At 36.6% G+C, this 18,967-nt stretch overlaps 1 protein-coding gene across 16 annotated transcripts in view; it reads left to right on the forward strand.

Moving 5' to 3' along the window:
- The window catches only part of CADPS (calcium dependent secretion activator), a 550,474-nt gene that overhangs the window by 326,545 nt on the left and 204,962 nt on the right, over positions 1 to 18,967 (forward strand). For all 16 annotated transcript variants that reach the window (XM_074284209.1, XM_074284210.1, XM_074284212.1 and 13 more), the window contains exons 8-9: positions 3,861 to 4,000; positions 9,075 to 9,141. In XM_074284209.1, coding sequence (XP_074140310.1) covers positions 3,861 to 4,000; positions 9,075 to 9,141 — 207 coding nt within the window. The remainder of the gene's footprint in view (positions 1 to 3,860; positions 4,001 to 9,074; positions 9,142 to 18,967) is intronic.

An 18,967-nucleotide genomic window follows, 5' to 3' on the forward strand; every position in this document is an offset into this window, starting at 1 on the left:
TTTTGATCCAGCAGTGTTACTATTGGGCTTATATGGGTGGAGATCTACATGTGCAAAAATGTTTGTGACAGCCCTTTTCATAATGGCAAGAAACTGGAAACTGAGTGGATGCCCATCAGTTGAAGAATGGCTGAATAAGATATAGCATATGAATGTTACGAAATATTATTGTTCTATAAGAAACAATTAACAGGATGATTTCAGAGAAGCCTGGGGACATTTACATGAACTTATGCTAAGTGAAGCGAGCAGAACCAGGAGATCACTGTCCATGGCAACAAGAAGATTATACAATCATCAATTTTGATGGACGTGACTCAACTCAACTCAAGATGATTCAAGCCAGTTCCAATGATCTTGTGATGAAGCAGAGCCATCTGTACCCAGAGAGAGGACTGTGGGAACCAAATGGGGATCACAACATAGCTTTTTTACTCTTTCTGTTGTTTGCTTGCCCGCTTTTTTTTCCTTCTTGATCTGATTTTTCTTATGCAAAAAAATAATTGAATAAATATGTACACATATATTGGATTTAACATATATTTTAACATGTTTAACATATATTGGATTACTTGCAATCTTGGAGGTGGAGGGAAAAAGGAAAATTTGGAACACAAGGTTTTATAGAGGTCAGTGTTAAAAATTATCCATGCATATGTTTTTAAAATAAAAAGCTTTTGGGGCAGCTAGATGGCACAGTGGATAGAACATCAGCCCTAAAGTCAGAAGAACCTGACTTCAACTCTGATCTCAGACACTTAACACTTCCTAGCAGTATGATTCTGGACAAGTCACTTAACCCCAATTGCCTCAGCAAAAAAAAAAAAATTACAAAATAAATAAAAGTTTAGATTTTTTAAAATAAAAAAAGAAAGTAGGGCCTTAAGGAAATATAGGCTGACTATAAAGAAGAATGAGAGCTGCAATACTAAAACTATCCAAACTTTTACATTTCAACATGATGACCCTATCTTTAAAGGCAGTTTTAGAGCGAAAGTAAGATCACTCATCACTTTATAACCAAGTTTCCTTTTTTGCTTATGTTTTTTTTTTCCTTTTTTAAAAACAAATAAAAAATATATCACATCCCCAAGCTTGATCATTGACACCAATGGTATTAAACTCAAATCAAAACAATCCATTGGGCAGCATATTGACTTAGAAAACCACACATGATTATATACTTTTTATTAATACATATTAAATATAATAGCATATTAAAATCTGATAAGAATTCCATTTAAATCTGGTTCAGGCTGCACTCAAGAGTATTGTCCACCACTCAACAGAGTTGGCCTATGTATCTAACATCTGAGATTCTACCTTAATCATCAGTTTTGTCTCAAATAATTTTGGACTTTTCCTCCAAAATCAAATTTATCCTTAGGAGATTAAGCTTTCCCATTATTTAGTATCTTCCAAAGAAAGTATTCTGAGCTCTCCAAAAATAACCCAAATATTGGCACAGAACAATAGGTATTGTGTCAGATTTGGTGTTGTAAAGATATGGAGTAGAATATCTGTGGGATCATGGGTAAATTCTATATCTTCTCTGAACCTCAGACAACTCCTTAGGACTCACTTTCTAGGGGATGACTTTGAATGGGCTTATTTATTAGGTCAAAAATCAGTCTTGGTGTTTTCTCATGGAATACAATCAGATGAAAGAATATTAGGCACTTATACAGGTACATTTTAATAGGAGAGAGGGTATATAAAAAGTCATGGAGAACTAAATACTAACCAGATGGAAGGGTACCAAAGAGAAACATCCTACTTCCCAGTTTTGTTTGGGATTTTTGACACACCTACATTGACAACACTGTTAAATTATATACAATAGGGGCAGCTAGGTGGTGCAGTGGATAGAGCACCAGCCCTGAATTCAGGAGGATCAGAGTTCAAATCTGATCTCAGACACTTAACACTTTTTAGCTGTGTGATCCTGGGCAAGTCACTTAACCCCAGCCTCAGAAAAAAAAATAATATAATATAATATAATATACAATAATTAATCACCTTTTCACCAAGCAGTTTTTTTCCAGAAACAGACCCAAGCTTCAATCAACCTAATGGTTAGATGTCTTTTATTCCAGAGTTTTTCTAATCTAGATATAAGATGCTTTTGTAAAGATGACATATAACTATAGGAGCTAGAGAACTGGGCATGGATTCAGAATAATCCGGAATTCAAATCCTTTAGGATCCATTGTACTACACTAGGCAAGTCTCAGTCTTCTCATCTGCAAAATGGGAATGACCCTTCAATGACTACCCCTTACATTGTGATGAGGGTCAAAGTGAAATAATGTAAGACAAGCATAATTTAAACCTTAAAGCAACTGTGTAAATATTATAACTTAGTTTGAATGCCAGTGTGAATTCCTTCAATAGAAGAGCAAAGCCAAGTGTTCATTTCCTGTGATTTCCCTTCCTCAGGATGTGCCATCAAAGCTATTCACCTCCTCTTCTTTCTTATTATAAGGAAAAGGCCCCTTAGAACAAAAGCCTAGAGATCTACCTTCCTGTATCACCTCCATTGGTTTCTCCTTTAGCAGAGTAGTTTCTAATTAAAAAAAAATATATATATATATACATATGTGTATATATGTATATATATATATATATATATATATATTCTTCCCATGGCAATCATTCTCCTTATTGTTTTCCTCCTAAGGCTTTGCAGCTCTGGGTTCTGATGACTTCACCCCTTCAATCCCAGACCCTTGCTTCCAAGTGAAATTTAAAGCAATAGTTCTGGGGGCAAGGAATGGGGAGAGGGCTGGATTTGGAATGAAATGGGTCAAATTAACCTCTCTTGAATCTCTCTCTTTTCTTATTTGTGATATGATGAAAGTTGAACTGGTTCTCTCTATAGTTTCTTATACCTCTCAGCATATGTGGACAGGCACTTTAAGAAATTCTCCTTCCATCATGATAGACTTACATCTTCTCAGCAATACAGTGATCCAAATTAATTCCAATAGACTTGGGAAAGGGATCATTATGGAGCCTGAATGTGGGTTGAAACATATGATCTTCACCTTTTTTATTTGTTTGTTTTTTCTCTTTCTTATGTTTTTCCCTTTTATTCTGATTTTTCTTTCACAACATGATTAATATGGAAATATGTTTAAAATGAAAAGGGGGAGATAAGGGAGAAAGTGAGAAATAAAATTTGCAACTCCAAATCTCACAAATCAATGTTGAAAACTAACCTTACAGGCAATTGGCAAAATAAAACACTATTAAGTTAAAAATGAAAAGAAATATTAAAAACCATGAAAACTGGAGAAACAAAAAAGAAAGAAAGAAAAAGAAAGAAAGAAAGAAAGAAAGAAAGAAAGAAAGAAAGAAAGAAAGAAAGAAAGAAAGAAAGAAAGAAAGAAAGAAAGAAAGAAAGAAAGAAAGAAAGAAAGAAAGAAAGAAAGAAAGAAAGAAAGAAAGAAAGAAAGAAAGAAAGAAAGAAAGAAAGAAAGAAAGAAAGAAAGAAATGCATCTCCTCTTTGGGGATGAGAGAAAGATGACATAGAAATAAAGCAGCATGAGACTAATGAAAGAGTACAGATTTGGAAATAGAGGACCTTAGTCTGAATCCCAACTTTGTATTGTTTTGGATAAATCCACTTCATTTTCAATCTTCAATCTCATCACCTCTAAAATGGGTGATTAGAATATTCCCCAAAGTTTTTTTCCAGGTGTAGATTATATAACATCCTATTTCTCTTAAATGTTTCTTGATAATAAATAAAATGTAAGCTCTTTGAGAACAGCGATTTCCTTTTTTTAACTTCATGTAGCATATACTAAGTGTTTGACAAATGTTTGTCAACTAAAATGCTCTTTTTCCCTTCCAGGTTGTTCTCCGTCCTACCCCAAACAGCCCCAAACAATCAGAATGGCATAAAATGACAGTTTCCAAAAACTGCCCTGATCAAGATCTGAAAATTAAACTTGCTGTCCGAATGGATAAACCTCAAAATATGAAGCATTCTGGGTAAGTGTGTGACTGATATTTCTCTGACTTGCAAGCAGCCTTTGCTCTGAGCACACTCATTCATCTTTTCAAAGTTACAAGAATAGAAGATTCATCTTCCAGGTTTTTTGGGGAAAAAAATTTATCTAAAGTAGTTCAGAATCTTGTAATAACATTTGTCTCAAGCAATTTAAATTCCTTTGACTTTTAGTTACAGTCAATGAATTTTATTTTATATTCCAACAAATCACAAACTCTCCCTCTGTCTTTGAAATCAAGAAGAACAGACTTCAAAATACTGCCTCTGAAATAAAATGGCTGTTTGATTCCAAGCAAGTTAGTAAACTACTCAGGGCACTCTGGAAGGCATGAAGTTACAAAGAAACAGTCAAACTACATTGAGTGAAAGATTTTCCTCTCATTTTCCTACACCAGTGAAATTACATTCCTATTCTATTGTCATCTTCTCTCTTTGAAATAACATATGTGCAAAATTATCCAGATTGCTTTTATTCATTCCTAGATGTGTGCTCTATGACTCTGGTTTCCAAAATTACAGAGGCAGAATGCATCAATACTGTGACATTATCTATAATGCAACGTAAGCATTTCAGGATTGTACCTTAAAGGATGAAAACCATACTATCAAAATCTGTACACTTGGAGTCAGGAAAACCTGAGATCAAATATGGCTTCAGCCACTTATTAGCTCTATAATTCTGGGCAAGTCACTGGACTTTGTCTGCCTCAGTTTCCTCATCTGTAAAATGAACTACAGAAGGAATTGGCAAACCAATCCAGTGTCTGCTTAAAAAATCCCAAATGGGGTCATAAAGAGTCAGGCATGAGTGAATTGTAAATGAACAACAAGAAAGTGAATAGGTCATTTAATGGCAACTATTCTTATCTATCATTTAAATTAAAATGCCCTTCTTTAAAAAATAAATCCGCTAATTGAAATATAGCTACTGCTTCATCAATGCTACCTTCTTAGAATAACTAAAACAAAAGCAAAAATGTAAACAAATAGTTGATACTGTATCTGCCCTAATTTTCTTTTTACCCTAAAAATGGATCATAGAATCATAGATCTAGAGAGGAAGTTATTTTTTCAGTTAAGGAAACTACATCCCAGAATAGTAAATTGACTAATCCAAGACCATACATGGATCATAGATAAAATTGTTTTCAATTAGAGTTTAAAAATTTAAAGACAAAACAAAATAAACATTCTGAGTACAGGTTCAAAACAATGAGGGTTTTGTTTTTGTTTTTTTTAAGAAACTGATTAGTACAATGGATCAAAAAACAATTAAATTCAGTTTTGTCACAACCAATATTGGCTTAAGTAAAAATTGATTTATACTCCAGTATTTCAAATTTTTGTGACAATTCAGAAAATTATTAACAAAAGTCTGATTTATTTTTTTAAATTATGATTGTATTATTCATTGAGTGAAAAAATGGAAGCTGTCTCTCAATATATTCAAATAATAATCATTTAGCATTTATTAAGTGCTTATTGTTTGTAAGGCTAAATGTTCTTGGATAAGCATAAGGCCATTGAAGATAAAGTGCTAACTAATCTAGGATTTGGGTCGTTAAGAAATATTTGTGAATAAATGAAAGATTTGGAAGATTTGAAAGAATATGAAATTCAGAGCCTGAGTCAAATACTAGGTCTGATGTTGAGTACACATGTGACTTTGAGCAATTTACTTACCTCTGAGGCTCAGTTCCCTTTTCTATAAAATAAAAAGCTTAAACTAGATAAATTTTAAGATTTCTTTCAGCTCTAGATCTAGATTTCTATTAATTAATTAATTTAATTCTTTAGTCCTTTTTAGGGAAATTTTTTTTTTCTGGGTAACATGAACCACCAGAAGAGAAATTGTCATCCTAATCTCCTCTCAATTTGACAGTTTTATTGTTTGGATTTTTTCCATTTCCCACATTTATTCAACTTGTTCCATTGAAAATTGAGCTCAGGCATTTAGTTTCTGCCCTCTTGGTTCAACTAGTTCATAAAATTCTGAACAATTCCCTCACTTTCCTTACCTTGGCAAGGTGCACAGGAATAAATTGCCCATTTGCCGCACTCCATTGGCAATGCCAGATTTCAAAGACATTGTTTTAGAATGCTCTTCTCAGTAATAATTATGATGATTTATTGTAGCATTTATGTAGCACTCTGAGGTTTGCAAAGCACTTTATAAATATCTTGTTTCATTCTCACAATAATCCTGGGAGGCAGGTACTTTCATTACCTACATTTTACAGATAAGGAAACTGAGGGAGGCCCAAGGTCATACAGCTAGTCAGTGTCTGAGGCAGATGTGAATTTGGGTCTTTCTGATTCTAGGATCAGCACTCTGTGCCATCTACCTGCCTATGTCCTCAACAAAAGGCCCAAAAAGTCTCCTTAAAAACAAGTTCTCTAATAGAATGAGATCCAAATACATGGAAGGGGAAAAACTGAACTAAAAGTCAGAAGATCTAAGTTCTTGACCCAGTTCTGCATGACTTTGAGCAGACTTTAGGCTTATAAAAAGAGATGGCAGGACTAAGTGATCTTGGATTTCCCAGGTTTAAAATTCTAAATTCTATTATTCTAGATCTTCTAAGAGTATCTGTATGCTCGCAGCCAGCAAGTACACAATATTTGCTTATTGAATTATTGTGTTAGCTATAGATTTTACTTCTAAAAGATATAGAGAAGTATATGGCACGTGGCTAGAGCACCAGACCTGGAGAAAGGAAGATTCCTCTTCCTTAATTCAAATCTTGTCTCAGATGCTTACTAGCCATGTAACCCTGGACATGTCATTGACCCTGTTTGCCTCTATGAAATGAGATGGATAAGGAAATGGCAAATCACTCAATAAATGAACAACAACAAGAAACTTATTCAGCTTTTGGATAATCTAAATTAGGGAGGGATAGCTAATATATGGACTGATAAAATTAATATTTAAATTAAATAGAGATAAATGAAAAAGTCTGCAGGAGGTTCAAAAATTTAACTACATCAAGACAATAAAGAAAAGATAAAAGTTAAAAGTTTAAGTAGATTACAAGCTTAATATGAATCAACAATGTGATGTAGCAGGCCATTGATGTAGAGTTAAGTTTTAGTGATGACACTGGAGTACCTCAAGGAAAGATCTAAAGGTTATATAGAGGGAATTTTATATTCAATAAAGGATATAACATTTTAGAAGGACTATTGATAATATGAAGGGTAGACCAACATTAGATAACTAAGATGATCAAGGGCCCCAGTATATTTAGGATGGATCAAAGAAGATTTAACAAAAACACATGATAACAATCATCAGTTATTTAAAGGGTTGTCCTGAGGAAGGATTTGATCAGTTCTGCAGAGCCCAGATATCAGACGTAAGATCAATAAGTGAATGTTACAGAAAGGCAGATTTCAGCTTCAAAATCAGGAAAAAAAAACATAACAATTAGAAATATCAAAAAGCAGAATGAGCTACTTCAACGCCAAAAGCTTCTAGTGACTGGCAAAGATTTTAAGAATACAATGAATGACTACCAATATGATACATTCAACATTACTTGAGATTATATAATTTTGATAGAGATTGGATTATGTGACTTCTGGGGTTCTTTTCTAACAATAATACACTATTGAATTCTAGAAGCAAATATTATGTTGATAATAAAAACAGTGAATTTATTTTTTGGGCAAATTATTTGGACTTTCAAATATCAAAGTGAATATGTTCTAGTCACCTAGAGAGTCTCTAAACATCTTCTAATGTGACAACCATGGCTCAAGATATTTTTAGAATTCTCTGGGCATTGACTTCAGAGCCGACTAATGAGATGCCCCAGAAACTCCCATCTCATTATTCAGTCATTCAGTGATGAAAGAAACTATAGAAAGCAGTATTATCAATATTGCTATTTTACAGAAGAAGAAAATAAATCCAGGCAAAGTCATTTGCCCAAAGTCACACAGGGAAGAAACAATAAAGCCAGAATTTTAATAACTTACTTTTCATGAAGCTTCCATATTTGCAAAAAGCATTACATATGCTATCTCATTACCCTCACAACAATCCTGAGAGTTGAGTGCTATTATTGTTCCCATTTACCAGTGGGGAAAATGAGGGCACATAGTGGTTTAAAGGATATTCTCAGAAATAGAGTAAGTGTCTGAGGCTGGATTTGAATTTAAGTCTTCATGACTCTGAACCACTTTTATGGGAAAATCCTACAGTTGACATCAGAGGATCTGAGTTCTGCTGCAACTCATCAAAATTAATTTTTTATTAATTAGAACATCGCATGGATTACCTTGGTAAAATTACATTATAATCTATATGCCCCACAGATCTTAAAATAGATATCTCTCCCTTTCTATATTTGCTGACAAGTGTGCATCCAAAAAGCAAATCAAAATTGGGCCTATCGCTCCATGTTTTCAAAGCTAGGTGGGAGAGAGAAAGATATCAAAGCAATCTTAAGGATTGCTTCTTCAAGTGAAGTTCATTTTGTGAAACTGAGTCTTCTTATTTGAGATTTTCTTAAAGTTAGAGATTTCTCTGTTGTTTTCAGGTGCTGTTGCCTAATTTTACATAGCACAACCACACTGCCTGTGCTAGAAAAGACTGGTGAAAAAAAACTCCCCTGATGATCAGAGAATTTCCTTATGTAAATAAGCCACCAGTCACAGAAGCATTGGGATGCTCCTAACTGGAAATTCCTTTCAAAGACTGGAGCTCTCTTTTCTAACATAATGGGGGGGGGTGCAGAGATTAAATGCTTTTAAAAAATAATAATTAGATCTTACTAGAAGTTCAAAAAAAAAACATCAGCACAATTGGAGGGGCTTAGCTCCAACTTTTTTCCTTTCTTCCATATTTTTTTGTTTTTAACACCTGCCCCAATTAGTCCCTTTAAAGAGTTGTATTCATAAATCCTTCCTGAAAATCTGTGATAGATTTGTCATTAGACATTATATTCCTATAGGTACAATAATTACAATATAATATATATCTCAGGCTTTGGAAAATAATGTTGTCACTCACTCATCTTCACTTAATTTTTGTCTTTCCCCTTCTAGGTACTTATGGGCCATTGGTAAGAATGTTTGGAAGAGATGGAAGAAAAGGTTCTTTGTATTGGTCCAGGTAACATTTCCATTCACTGCCTGCTCTAATTTTTAAAGGGGTGGAACAATAAAACAAAGTAGTTAAACTTGAAGTCTAATTAAAATAAAGGTTCAAATCCCATATCTGATAATTCTTACCTGTGTGGACCTGGACAGTTCCCTTAACCTCTGTGTGCATCAGACTAACTCCCTAAGACTTTTCTAAGTGACACATATAGGTCATGATCTATTCCATATCAATTAATCTCAATCTTTCTTGAGTCTAAATAACTGCCATCATGGAAGATGTATTGAGATTTTGTTCTGTTTCCATTATAGCATCTCTTAGAGATTCATTCATTCATTCTGTAAAACACTTTCAAGCTGAAGTTCCCAAAAGATCATCTGACTACTATTCCTGTCAGAATTGCAGGATTAGGTAAGGGTTGAGTTTCTAGGACTGTTATTCAGAAGCCCTTAGCAGTGTGTTTAACATTAACTTTAACACTAAGTAGCTATATTTCAATTAGTTGATTTTTTAGATTTAAATTTAGATTTAGATTTAAAGAAGGAGATGATAGAAAAGAGTAGTTGCTTCAAAATATGCTCCCGAAGATTTAGATTTATCCAGGGTAAGAATTTAGGTATTTAGATTTATCCAGGGTAAGAATGGGTTTAGAATACAATGGAAATTAGATGCTTGTGTGTTGCTCAAAGGGAGTACCTGAAGTCCTTTTCTCCCATTTTGAAACCTGATGAAGTCAGCTGCAGGGTGTGGTTATACTAATAAATAATAAACTTCCCACTGGACTGACTTCTCAAAGGTTACAGGTTTTCTGCTGGACAAGTTAGTTGATAGCTAAGCTAGATCCATCATTCAGCTGTCACCATGAAATCTCTGTGAACTTTGCAGTGATCAATGTTTGGACATGTCCAGCTCAAGGCTCCTCCTCAGACACTGCCCAATTGCTGTAGTAATTGAGATTGGTTCCAGTGACTTTGCTGTCAACTTTGGTTTCTGATGAGAGTTCACTTGGAACTCTGGATCTCCTAAATTTATAAGGTTGATTGATGCTTGGACACATCCACCCAGGAATACTTGTTTATCCAAGATCAAGAAAGAATAACCACAAACATAGAGATGACCGTATGCTACTTACAGCTTCTAAGGCTGGAAGGGAGATAGAGAAGTTGCCTTTTCCCTTTGGTTCCCCCAAATTATCAACCAGAGACTACTTAACTTCCAGACAGGAAATGAGACAACAGAGCTGTATGCTTTTCTTGAGAGACCCTCTGTTTAACTTTATTATGTTTTTCAACTTCTGGTTGTATTATTATCCCCTACTAGTCTAGTATCTTCCATATGATCAACTTTCAAAATGAGAAAGAGTGAAGGAAAAAGAAAAAAAAAATTCTTTCTCCCCTTCCAAGAGCAATTCTCTCTGAACCTGGGTGATGTCACATGAGAAATTAACTTGTGCTTAATTGAAATCAAGTTCCATATCTTAGATTAAATATAAAAAGTCATCAGTCAAGTAATAAGCTGAAAAATATGGTAAGTTAGTCCAATTGTGAAGGCTTTTAGGTTCAGAGAAAATTTGGGAGAGGGAGGAAATAGGTAATTGATTAGTTGGGAAGAGGGCATAGTTAATAAGACTAATCATGGGCTCTACACTGGAAAACATCTCTGCTAATAAAATCAGAGGACATGGATTCAAGTTCAAGATCTTGGACAAGTCATTTAATTCTGTATCTTGATTTTCTCTGCATTAAAATAGGGGTTTTAAAATACATACATATAGATAGACAGACAAATAGATAGATAGACAGATAGATACATAGATACATAGATAGATAAAGATATATAGACATAGAGCTAGAAGTTATCTTTAACCTGCTCATTTTACAAAAAAAGAAACTAAGACCTCAAAAGTTGAGGTCACTTGCCTAGGGGGATATGGGGGACAAGCCCAGTTTGTCTCCTATGCTGGAAATCTATTATTTGTCCACTATTCCAATGATAAGATCAAGATAGTCCAAATAAACATATGGCAAATTCACAATGGCCATTCTCTTTGGCAAAAAGTGGATTATTTAGGGGAAAAGGTTACAGACAAAATGAGGGGATTAAAAAAAAGCAGCAGAAATGACAAATATGAAATATATGGGAGAGAATATAGTTAGCAAGGAAAAAGACAAAATCCCCAGGGGAACTAGCTCACAACTAGGAGAAAGGAAATACTCCATGAGGTGGCAGTAAGCCATTGAATTGGAAGGTTAAACTGACCAGAGTTAGCTAGAAGAAGAAGAAAGGCACCATTAAAGGGAAGAACTATGTGGTGGGGGTGGGGGGAGGGAGAGACAGACAGACAGTCAAAGAGAAGGAGACAGAGAGACAGAGACAGAAAAGTGAGAGATATGGAGAGAGACCTAGATCTTTTATAGGGGAAATACAGAGGTGGGGATTTTTTCAGAGAAATCAGAAAAATGAAGGTGTAAATTCAAGAGGGAGGGATCAGGAGCCAGATGGGTTGTGTCTGGCAAACTAGGTCCCAGAACTGCCTAAAGATGCTCATAAATATCTCAAAGGTTGTTTAAAGATGCCCAGAAGTTGGGGGATGGACAGTTGGGGTTGATGAAGAGTTCCTTTCCAAATAGTCTGGGAGTTGGTTATATCTAATAATTGTCAGGTGGGGTTCTTCCTGATAGGGGAAGATAGTTCACAACAACACTATTGGTAACCAGTGCTGTAGGAACTCAGAAAAGGAAGAAGTGTGAGCTGGTGAGGTCAAGAGGTACCTCCTAAGAGCCAACATAATACAGGAGAAAGAGCAGAGATCTAGAGATCTAAGGATCTGGATTCTAATCCTACCTCCGTCACTTACTATCTGGGTAACTGGAACAAAACAATTCATTCTCTGGGCCTCAGTTTCCTCCTGTGTAGGAGGAGGGGGTTTGAACTAAATACCTTCAGAGGTGAGTTCTAACTCTAAAGCACTGATTCATATGAGGAAGTCATGTGGCCTGAGTACCACCCTATGGGAGCCATATGTCCTTGCCATCCTTGAAAAGCTAATTGCTGCCCCAAGACATTCTGCTGACAATTTTTAAATGACTAAGAACCTAAGAAAAGGGTCTAATCACCTATTATTTGAGAGAAATTGCTCCACATGGGAAAAAGCAGAGGGGGTTGATGAAATGTGCTGAAAATGGCCCTGAGATTGCCTTGAGCCCATTTATACTTTCCTCATAATGTATGCTCTCAAATTATTCTGCCAAGCCATTTTCCTCAGAATGCCAGGTCCTTCCTATGCCCGAGGAACATAATTGAGATGAATTTGGGTGCAGCAGTGATTTTTAGGGTACAGGAAAGGTGATCTGGTTCTAGCATAGAGATACTCAGTGGATTACCTCATTTGAATTCAGAAGGCAACACGTTAGGATTCCACATGATATTTTTTTTTGAAAAAAGAAAGGGGGGGAAAGGAAAGAAGGGAAGAAGGAAGGAAGAAGGGAGGAAGGAAGGAAGGAAGGAACAAATAGAAGAAAGAAAGAAAAAAAGAAAGAAAGAAAGAAAGAAAGAAAGAAAGAAAGAAAGAAAGAAAGAAAGAAAGAAAGAAAGAAAGAAAGAAAGAAAGAAAGAAAGAAAGAAAAGAAAGAAAGAAAGAAAGAAGAAAGAAAGAAAGAAAGAAAGAAAGAAAGAAAGAAAGAAAGAAAGAAAGAAAGAAAGAAAGAAAGAAAGAAAGAAAGAAAGAAAGAAAGAGAAAGAAAGAAAGAAAGAGAAGAAGGGAGACAGAGAGGAAGAAAGAGAGGAAGGAAGGAAAAACAGGAGAAAGAAAGAGAGGAAGGAAGGAAAAACAGGAGAAAGAAAGAAGGAAAGAAGAGAGAGGGAGTAAGAAAGGATGGATGGAAGGAAGGAAGGAAGGAAATTAAGTGCTTAAAGTGTGCTAAGCACTGTACTAAGTGCAGAGGACATAAAAACAAGGACACAACATAGAAAATGAATTTCTATTGGTATAAAACAAAACCTAAAAGGGAGCTGGGGCAGAGGAATTTTATCTTGATGATGCAGTAAGTGAGGAGGATCAAAAATTTGAAGTCTGGAGAGAGAACAAGTGTATGTCAGGTGAAGCAGGACTTGGCTCCTTCCTAAAGTTGTGCTATCAGAAGGGAATCAGGAGAACAGAGGGTGGTGTGTTCTTCAAGGTGTCAATGCAGTAAGGGAGGAGAAAGATGAAAAGAAAGACAAAGATAGAAACAATGACAGAGAGACACAGAGAGAAACAGAGTCAGAGATAGAACAGATAAAGCATGAAATGAGACACACAGAAAGAATAACAGAAGAGAGGGGGAAGTGAGAAACAGAGACAGAAACAGGGAGATAAAGAAAGACAGAGACAGGAGAGGAAGAGATAAAGAGGGAAGGTAAAAGAGAGAGAAAAAAAGACAGAGAAAAACAGACACAGACAGAGATAGGAGACAGAGAAGGTGGGAGAGAGACACACAGAGACAGAGACACAAGAGAGAGACAAACAGATAGAGAGAGAGGTAGTGAGAGGAAAACAGAAGGTGGGAGAGACAGACAGAGGTAGAGGAGAGACAGAAAGATATAGAAACATAGAAAGATAGAGAATAGGGGGGAGGGGCGAGGAGAAAAAGAAAGAGAGGTGAAGAGAGACAGAGACAGAGACATGACAGATAGATTAGCACAGTTTTCATGGCTACCCACTTCCTGTCTAGGGGACTTCTCCTGCTTCCCTTCCCTGCTCTTCCCTGACTTTCCACCTTGGTCCTCATATCCCTACTTTCAGCTCTCCTTTTCTCCCTCTCCAACCCCTCACAGCCTCCTCTCTAATCTCTGCTCCTGTTCTCAACTCCCCCTCCCAACTCATCCTCCACACAACTGTCAATCTTCCCAAAGCCCAGTTCTGCCAACGTTATTCCCTTGGTAAGGAATCTTTAGCGTTGCCCTATTTTTGACTCTAGAACCAAAGGCACGCTCTTCTGTTCAGCACTTTTGAGTCCTTCACAATCTGGTCCCAACCCACCTTTCCAGACTTCATATCCAAATAGCCCCCATCATAACCTCTATATTCCAGCCTCCCTAGCAATTCCCCTTAAACAACCTCCCACCTCCTTCTCTGTGTTTTGCATACTGTCACTTCTACCTGTAAGGCAAATTTTTCCTCAGTTTTGCCTCATAAAATCCCTAGCTCTCCCCAAAGTTTAGCTCAGGAGTCTCCTCCTACCAGAAAGTATTCCTGATCTCTGTTTTTGTCCTTGCATTTCCAGAGCCTGGGACTCCATCTGGCACATAGGAGGCTCTTAAGAAAATGGTTAAATTGAATTTGATCAATATTAAAGAAAGAGATCTCTAACTATATGAGGCTAATTGATCTTTCACGTTAGGATATGCAGTATTTACTGAATTAAATCTTTCCTATAAAGCTCTAAAATGGTAGATCAGGAAAATCCTTCTAGTTCTCAGGTTCTTAGCCTGGGTCTTTGGAACCCCAAAAGATCCAGGGATAGATTTCAGGAGGATGCATGAAGATGAGGGGGGTGGGAAATGATATCTTTATTTTCACTAACCTTTGATTTCTATTTTGATCCTATGTCTATTATTTTATACATCTAAAAGAATTATTCTAAGAAGAACATAAAGAGTTCGCCAGAAAGCCAAAGAGCATTATGATTAAAAAAAAAAAATTAAAATCTCTAATCTAGCCTGACTCCCTTCTCCTATAGTTGAGAAAATTAGGATACAGGGACACCAAGTGGCACAATATATAGGGTACCAGTCCCAGAGTCAGGAAAACCTGGGTTCAAATATAATTTACTGACTGTGTGATCTCTGCGTGCCTTAATGATCAATCAATAAACATTTATTGGGAACTACAAAAGCCAAGGACTGTGCTAAGTTCTCAGAAAAGACAAATCCTTCCTTCAAGAAACTCATGATTTAATAGGGGAAACTATAGGAACAAATATATAGCAAATGAGCTATATAAAGGATAAATAGGAAATTATTAACAAAAGAATAAAGAGGGGTTAGGGAAGGCTTCCTGTGGAAAGTAAGATTTTACTTGTGGCTTAAAGGAAGCCAATGTCACTGGGATAGAGAGTTCACTACTAAAATCCTTACCTCTTTTGGCTACCCATCTTGGCTTGGCCACCCAGGCTAGGGAGCCAGGGTGAAGAGCGCCAGGTTAAAGAGAGCGACTGCTGTCAGGGAGAAAGGTGTGGGGAGATTGGAAAGGGAGGAGGGGAAGAGATTATGAAGGGCTTTGAATGTCAAACAGAACATTTGAGCCAAAGAAGTTTGTTTATTGAGTAGGGAAGTCACATGATCAGATCTAAGCTTTAGGGAAATCACTTGAGGGACTGAATGGAGGATGGAGGGATTGAGGCAGGTAGACCCACCAACAGAAATTACAGTAGTTCAGGCATGAAGCAATGAGTGGGCCATTAATGTCAGAGGAGAAAAAGGGGGTGCATTCGAGAGATACTGCAAAAGTGATATTAACAGACATTGGCAATGATTTGGATATGGGGAGTGAAAGATAATGAGGAGTCCAGGTTGACTCCTAAGTTATGAGACTGAAGGACTGGGTGTTCCCCTCTATAGCAACAGGGATGGTAGGAGGGAGTAGGGTTTGGGATGCAAGGAAAGACAATGAGTGCTGTAGTTTCTGCATCTGTAAAATGGGTCTATAATAGTACCTACCTCTGAGGACAATTGTAAGAATAAAATAAGATTTTTAAAAATGTCTTTCAAGCCTTAAAATACAAAATAAAGGCTATTATTATTGCCATTGTTATTTTATATGATATACCTAAGGTGGCATAGTCAGTTAGAGGCAGATTAGAAGTCCAGTTTCCTGACTCACAGCTGTGTGCTTTGTTTTTGAGAACTCATTATGGGATTGTAGCTCAAGAGCAGGAAAGAATCACAGAGTCAACAAAGCTGACCTCCTACACCCCACCTTATTTTCCACTTAAGGAAACAAAACTGCAGTTCTATGCAAAATCGCACAGATAGAAAATGTCAGAGGCTGGATTAGAACTCAGATCCTCTGGCTTCAAATCCAGCATTTTCCTCCCATTGATTCATGATGCTTTCTTTCCCTGAAATAGATAACCAGGTGTGAGCTGTACATCAAATGCCCTTGGTAAAGATAACTAGAATTTTAAGGAGCAAGAGGGGAAGGGTGGCTATGTCAACCACTGCCTGCATCAAGAATGGACAGAAGTCAAGTCATTCAGATTTTTCCAGATATCATGGGATTGGACTTCTTATAGATCAAACATCCTGACAAATTCTTTGTTTTTTTCTATTTTTATTAGCTGCTTGATGAAAACCATAAAGGAAAGTGTGAGATTTAGAGCCTAGAAGAATATCCTTGGTCTGCTACCAAGGCATTTATCCTCTCAGTTCCCCAATTCTCCCTTTATGATTAGGCTGCAGGCAAGTTGCTGACCTTTGACAGCAGAGGGACTTCCCATCCTGGGAGATCCCCATGCCAATGAAATCATAACTCTAGACTCTGCCCCAACCCATCCAAAAGAAGAGGAAGTGAAGTCATTCCCTTATTTTGTCCTTTATTCTGATTTGTGAAAACTATCCTTTGGGAAGGATTCTTGCTTAAAGTACTAGAATTGAAAGAATAGAAGATTAATCACATATGGCTTATTTTTAGTAAGCATTACAGAACATACAATGAGCAAAATAGCAAAGTAGTTATTCCCACTAGTCCCCAGTAATACACACAAAAGGAGGGGATGGCAACTTTGCTTATTAATCCCAAATATTATGGTCGTGAGATAAACACACACATACATTCATATAACACACATAATACACATACATATACACGTGTGAACAACACATATATCAGACAGGTACAAACACTGAGTATCTACCTGTATATTTCATAAAAACTGAAAGAGACTCTAGAGATTACTTCCCTTTATAGGAGAGGAAACAAAAGCCAAGACATGTCTGACTTGCCCAAAGTCACACAGGAAATATAAGAAGTAGGATTTGAACCAATATCCTGTGACTCCAGACTAGTATTCTTTAGTTGTACTCCACAGTGAACTCACAATGTAATGCTTGGTCCATGCTCACCTATCTTTCTGTGTTGCTGACTAGGCTCTTGTAGGACATGATGCTTATAACAAAATCTTTATTTCTACCATGAATTTATTGTTGTTCAATTGAATCTCCTCATATTTACCCATGAAAACAATTGTTTTCTCCATTCATTCTGCAGAAGGTGTGTGGTCAATTATTTAATTGTAGAACTACTAATATATGGAAAAGGGCCTTGGATTGATGGTCAAATCTCTGGTTCCTAGTCCTAATCCATTTCTAATGAACTATAGTAATTTGAGCATCCCTGGATCTCAATTTCCTCAGCTGTAAAATTATGGTATTGGCCTATCACAGAATTTGGAAATTGGAAGGAATCTCAGTGGACATTGAGCCCAACCCACTGACAAAAGAAATCCCTACCATGTTATGCTCAACAAGTGATTAGTCATCCTTTGCTCAAAACACTTCTTAGATTACATCCAACACTCTACATTTATATTTTCTTTATTGGAAACATATTAAATTCTTGTTTTTTGGTATTTTTCCAAGGATTTTTTGTTAGGATTCAGCGTCTGGGGGCAGCTATGTGGTGAAGTGGATAGAGCACAGAGCTGCTCTGAGGCTAAAGTTAAACTCATGAAGATGAGTCTTCCCTTGGAGTCAGGAAAACTCATCTTCATGAGTTTAAGTTCAGCCTCAGATATTAACTAGCTCTATGATACTAGGCAAATCATTTAATACTGTTTACTTCAGTTCCTCATCTTTAAATGAGCTGAATAAGAAAATGGTAAACCACTCCAGTGTCTTTGCCAAGAAAAGACCAAAATGGAATCATGGCACAACTGAACAACAATAAATACAAGGATCTGGACTTAGGATGCAAATATAGTTTAAAAAAATCTTTGTGCAATAATCTTCTTCCACTGATACAGATTGGCAGCTCAATTATTACCCAGATTCATTTAGAATACTGACAGGCCAATGAAATTCATAGTCACAATAGCCAGGCAGTTAGGAGGGGCTCATGGCTACAGCACTAGATTTGAGGTTGAATCCTGCCTTGGACTTTACCATCTGTGCAACCCTGGACAGATATTTCACTTACTTTCTCTCAGCATCAGGTTCCTTGTCTATAAAATGAAGGAGTTGGATTTGCTGACCTCTAAAGTGCCTTCCAGCTAGTGGTTGGCCATCAGCCATAAGACCTGAACCTAAGGCTTCTTGACTCCTAGACCAATCCGCCATTCATGACACCATGCTGCCTCTCATAGAGATTTATAATTTTCCAAGTCTTAGGTATATTTTGTTTGATCCTCACAAATACCTCCACGAGAGTAGTATTGTTATTCTCACTTTGAAAATAAGGAAACTGAATTTCAGAAAGCTTAAACAACTTGCCTTAGTTCACAGAAATGGAGCTGGAAAGGACATAGAACCCACTCCCCTTGACTCTAAACCCAACATTTTTTTTCACCACTCAGTGATGCTTCCCAGATCATCTCTGACCACATGTTCCTTGCATTTGGATCAGCCCACTCACAAGTGGCTTTCAGATTGCCACATGGCTCATCCAACCAACGCCAGTTGCCTGCTGTGACAAAGGAACAAACATTTGGTGGAGGTCAGGATGAATCTCAGAGAGGATAATGTTCTCTTTTCAAGAAAGAGAGTTCTTATGTCTTCAGTTGTGTTTTCTTCTGGTCTTGGATTACCTGCATACAAATTCTATAGAAATAGTGAGGTAGAACCTTGGTATATGTTTTAACTG

Source organism: Sminthopsis crassicaudata, chromosome 1 (assembly GCF_048593235.1).
Source record: "Sminthopsis crassicaudata isolate SCR6 chromosome 1, ASM4859323v1, whole genome shotgun sequence".
Lineage (NCBI taxonomy): Eukaryota > Metazoa > Chordata > Mammalia > Dasyuromorphia > Dasyuridae > Sminthopsis > Sminthopsis crassicaudata.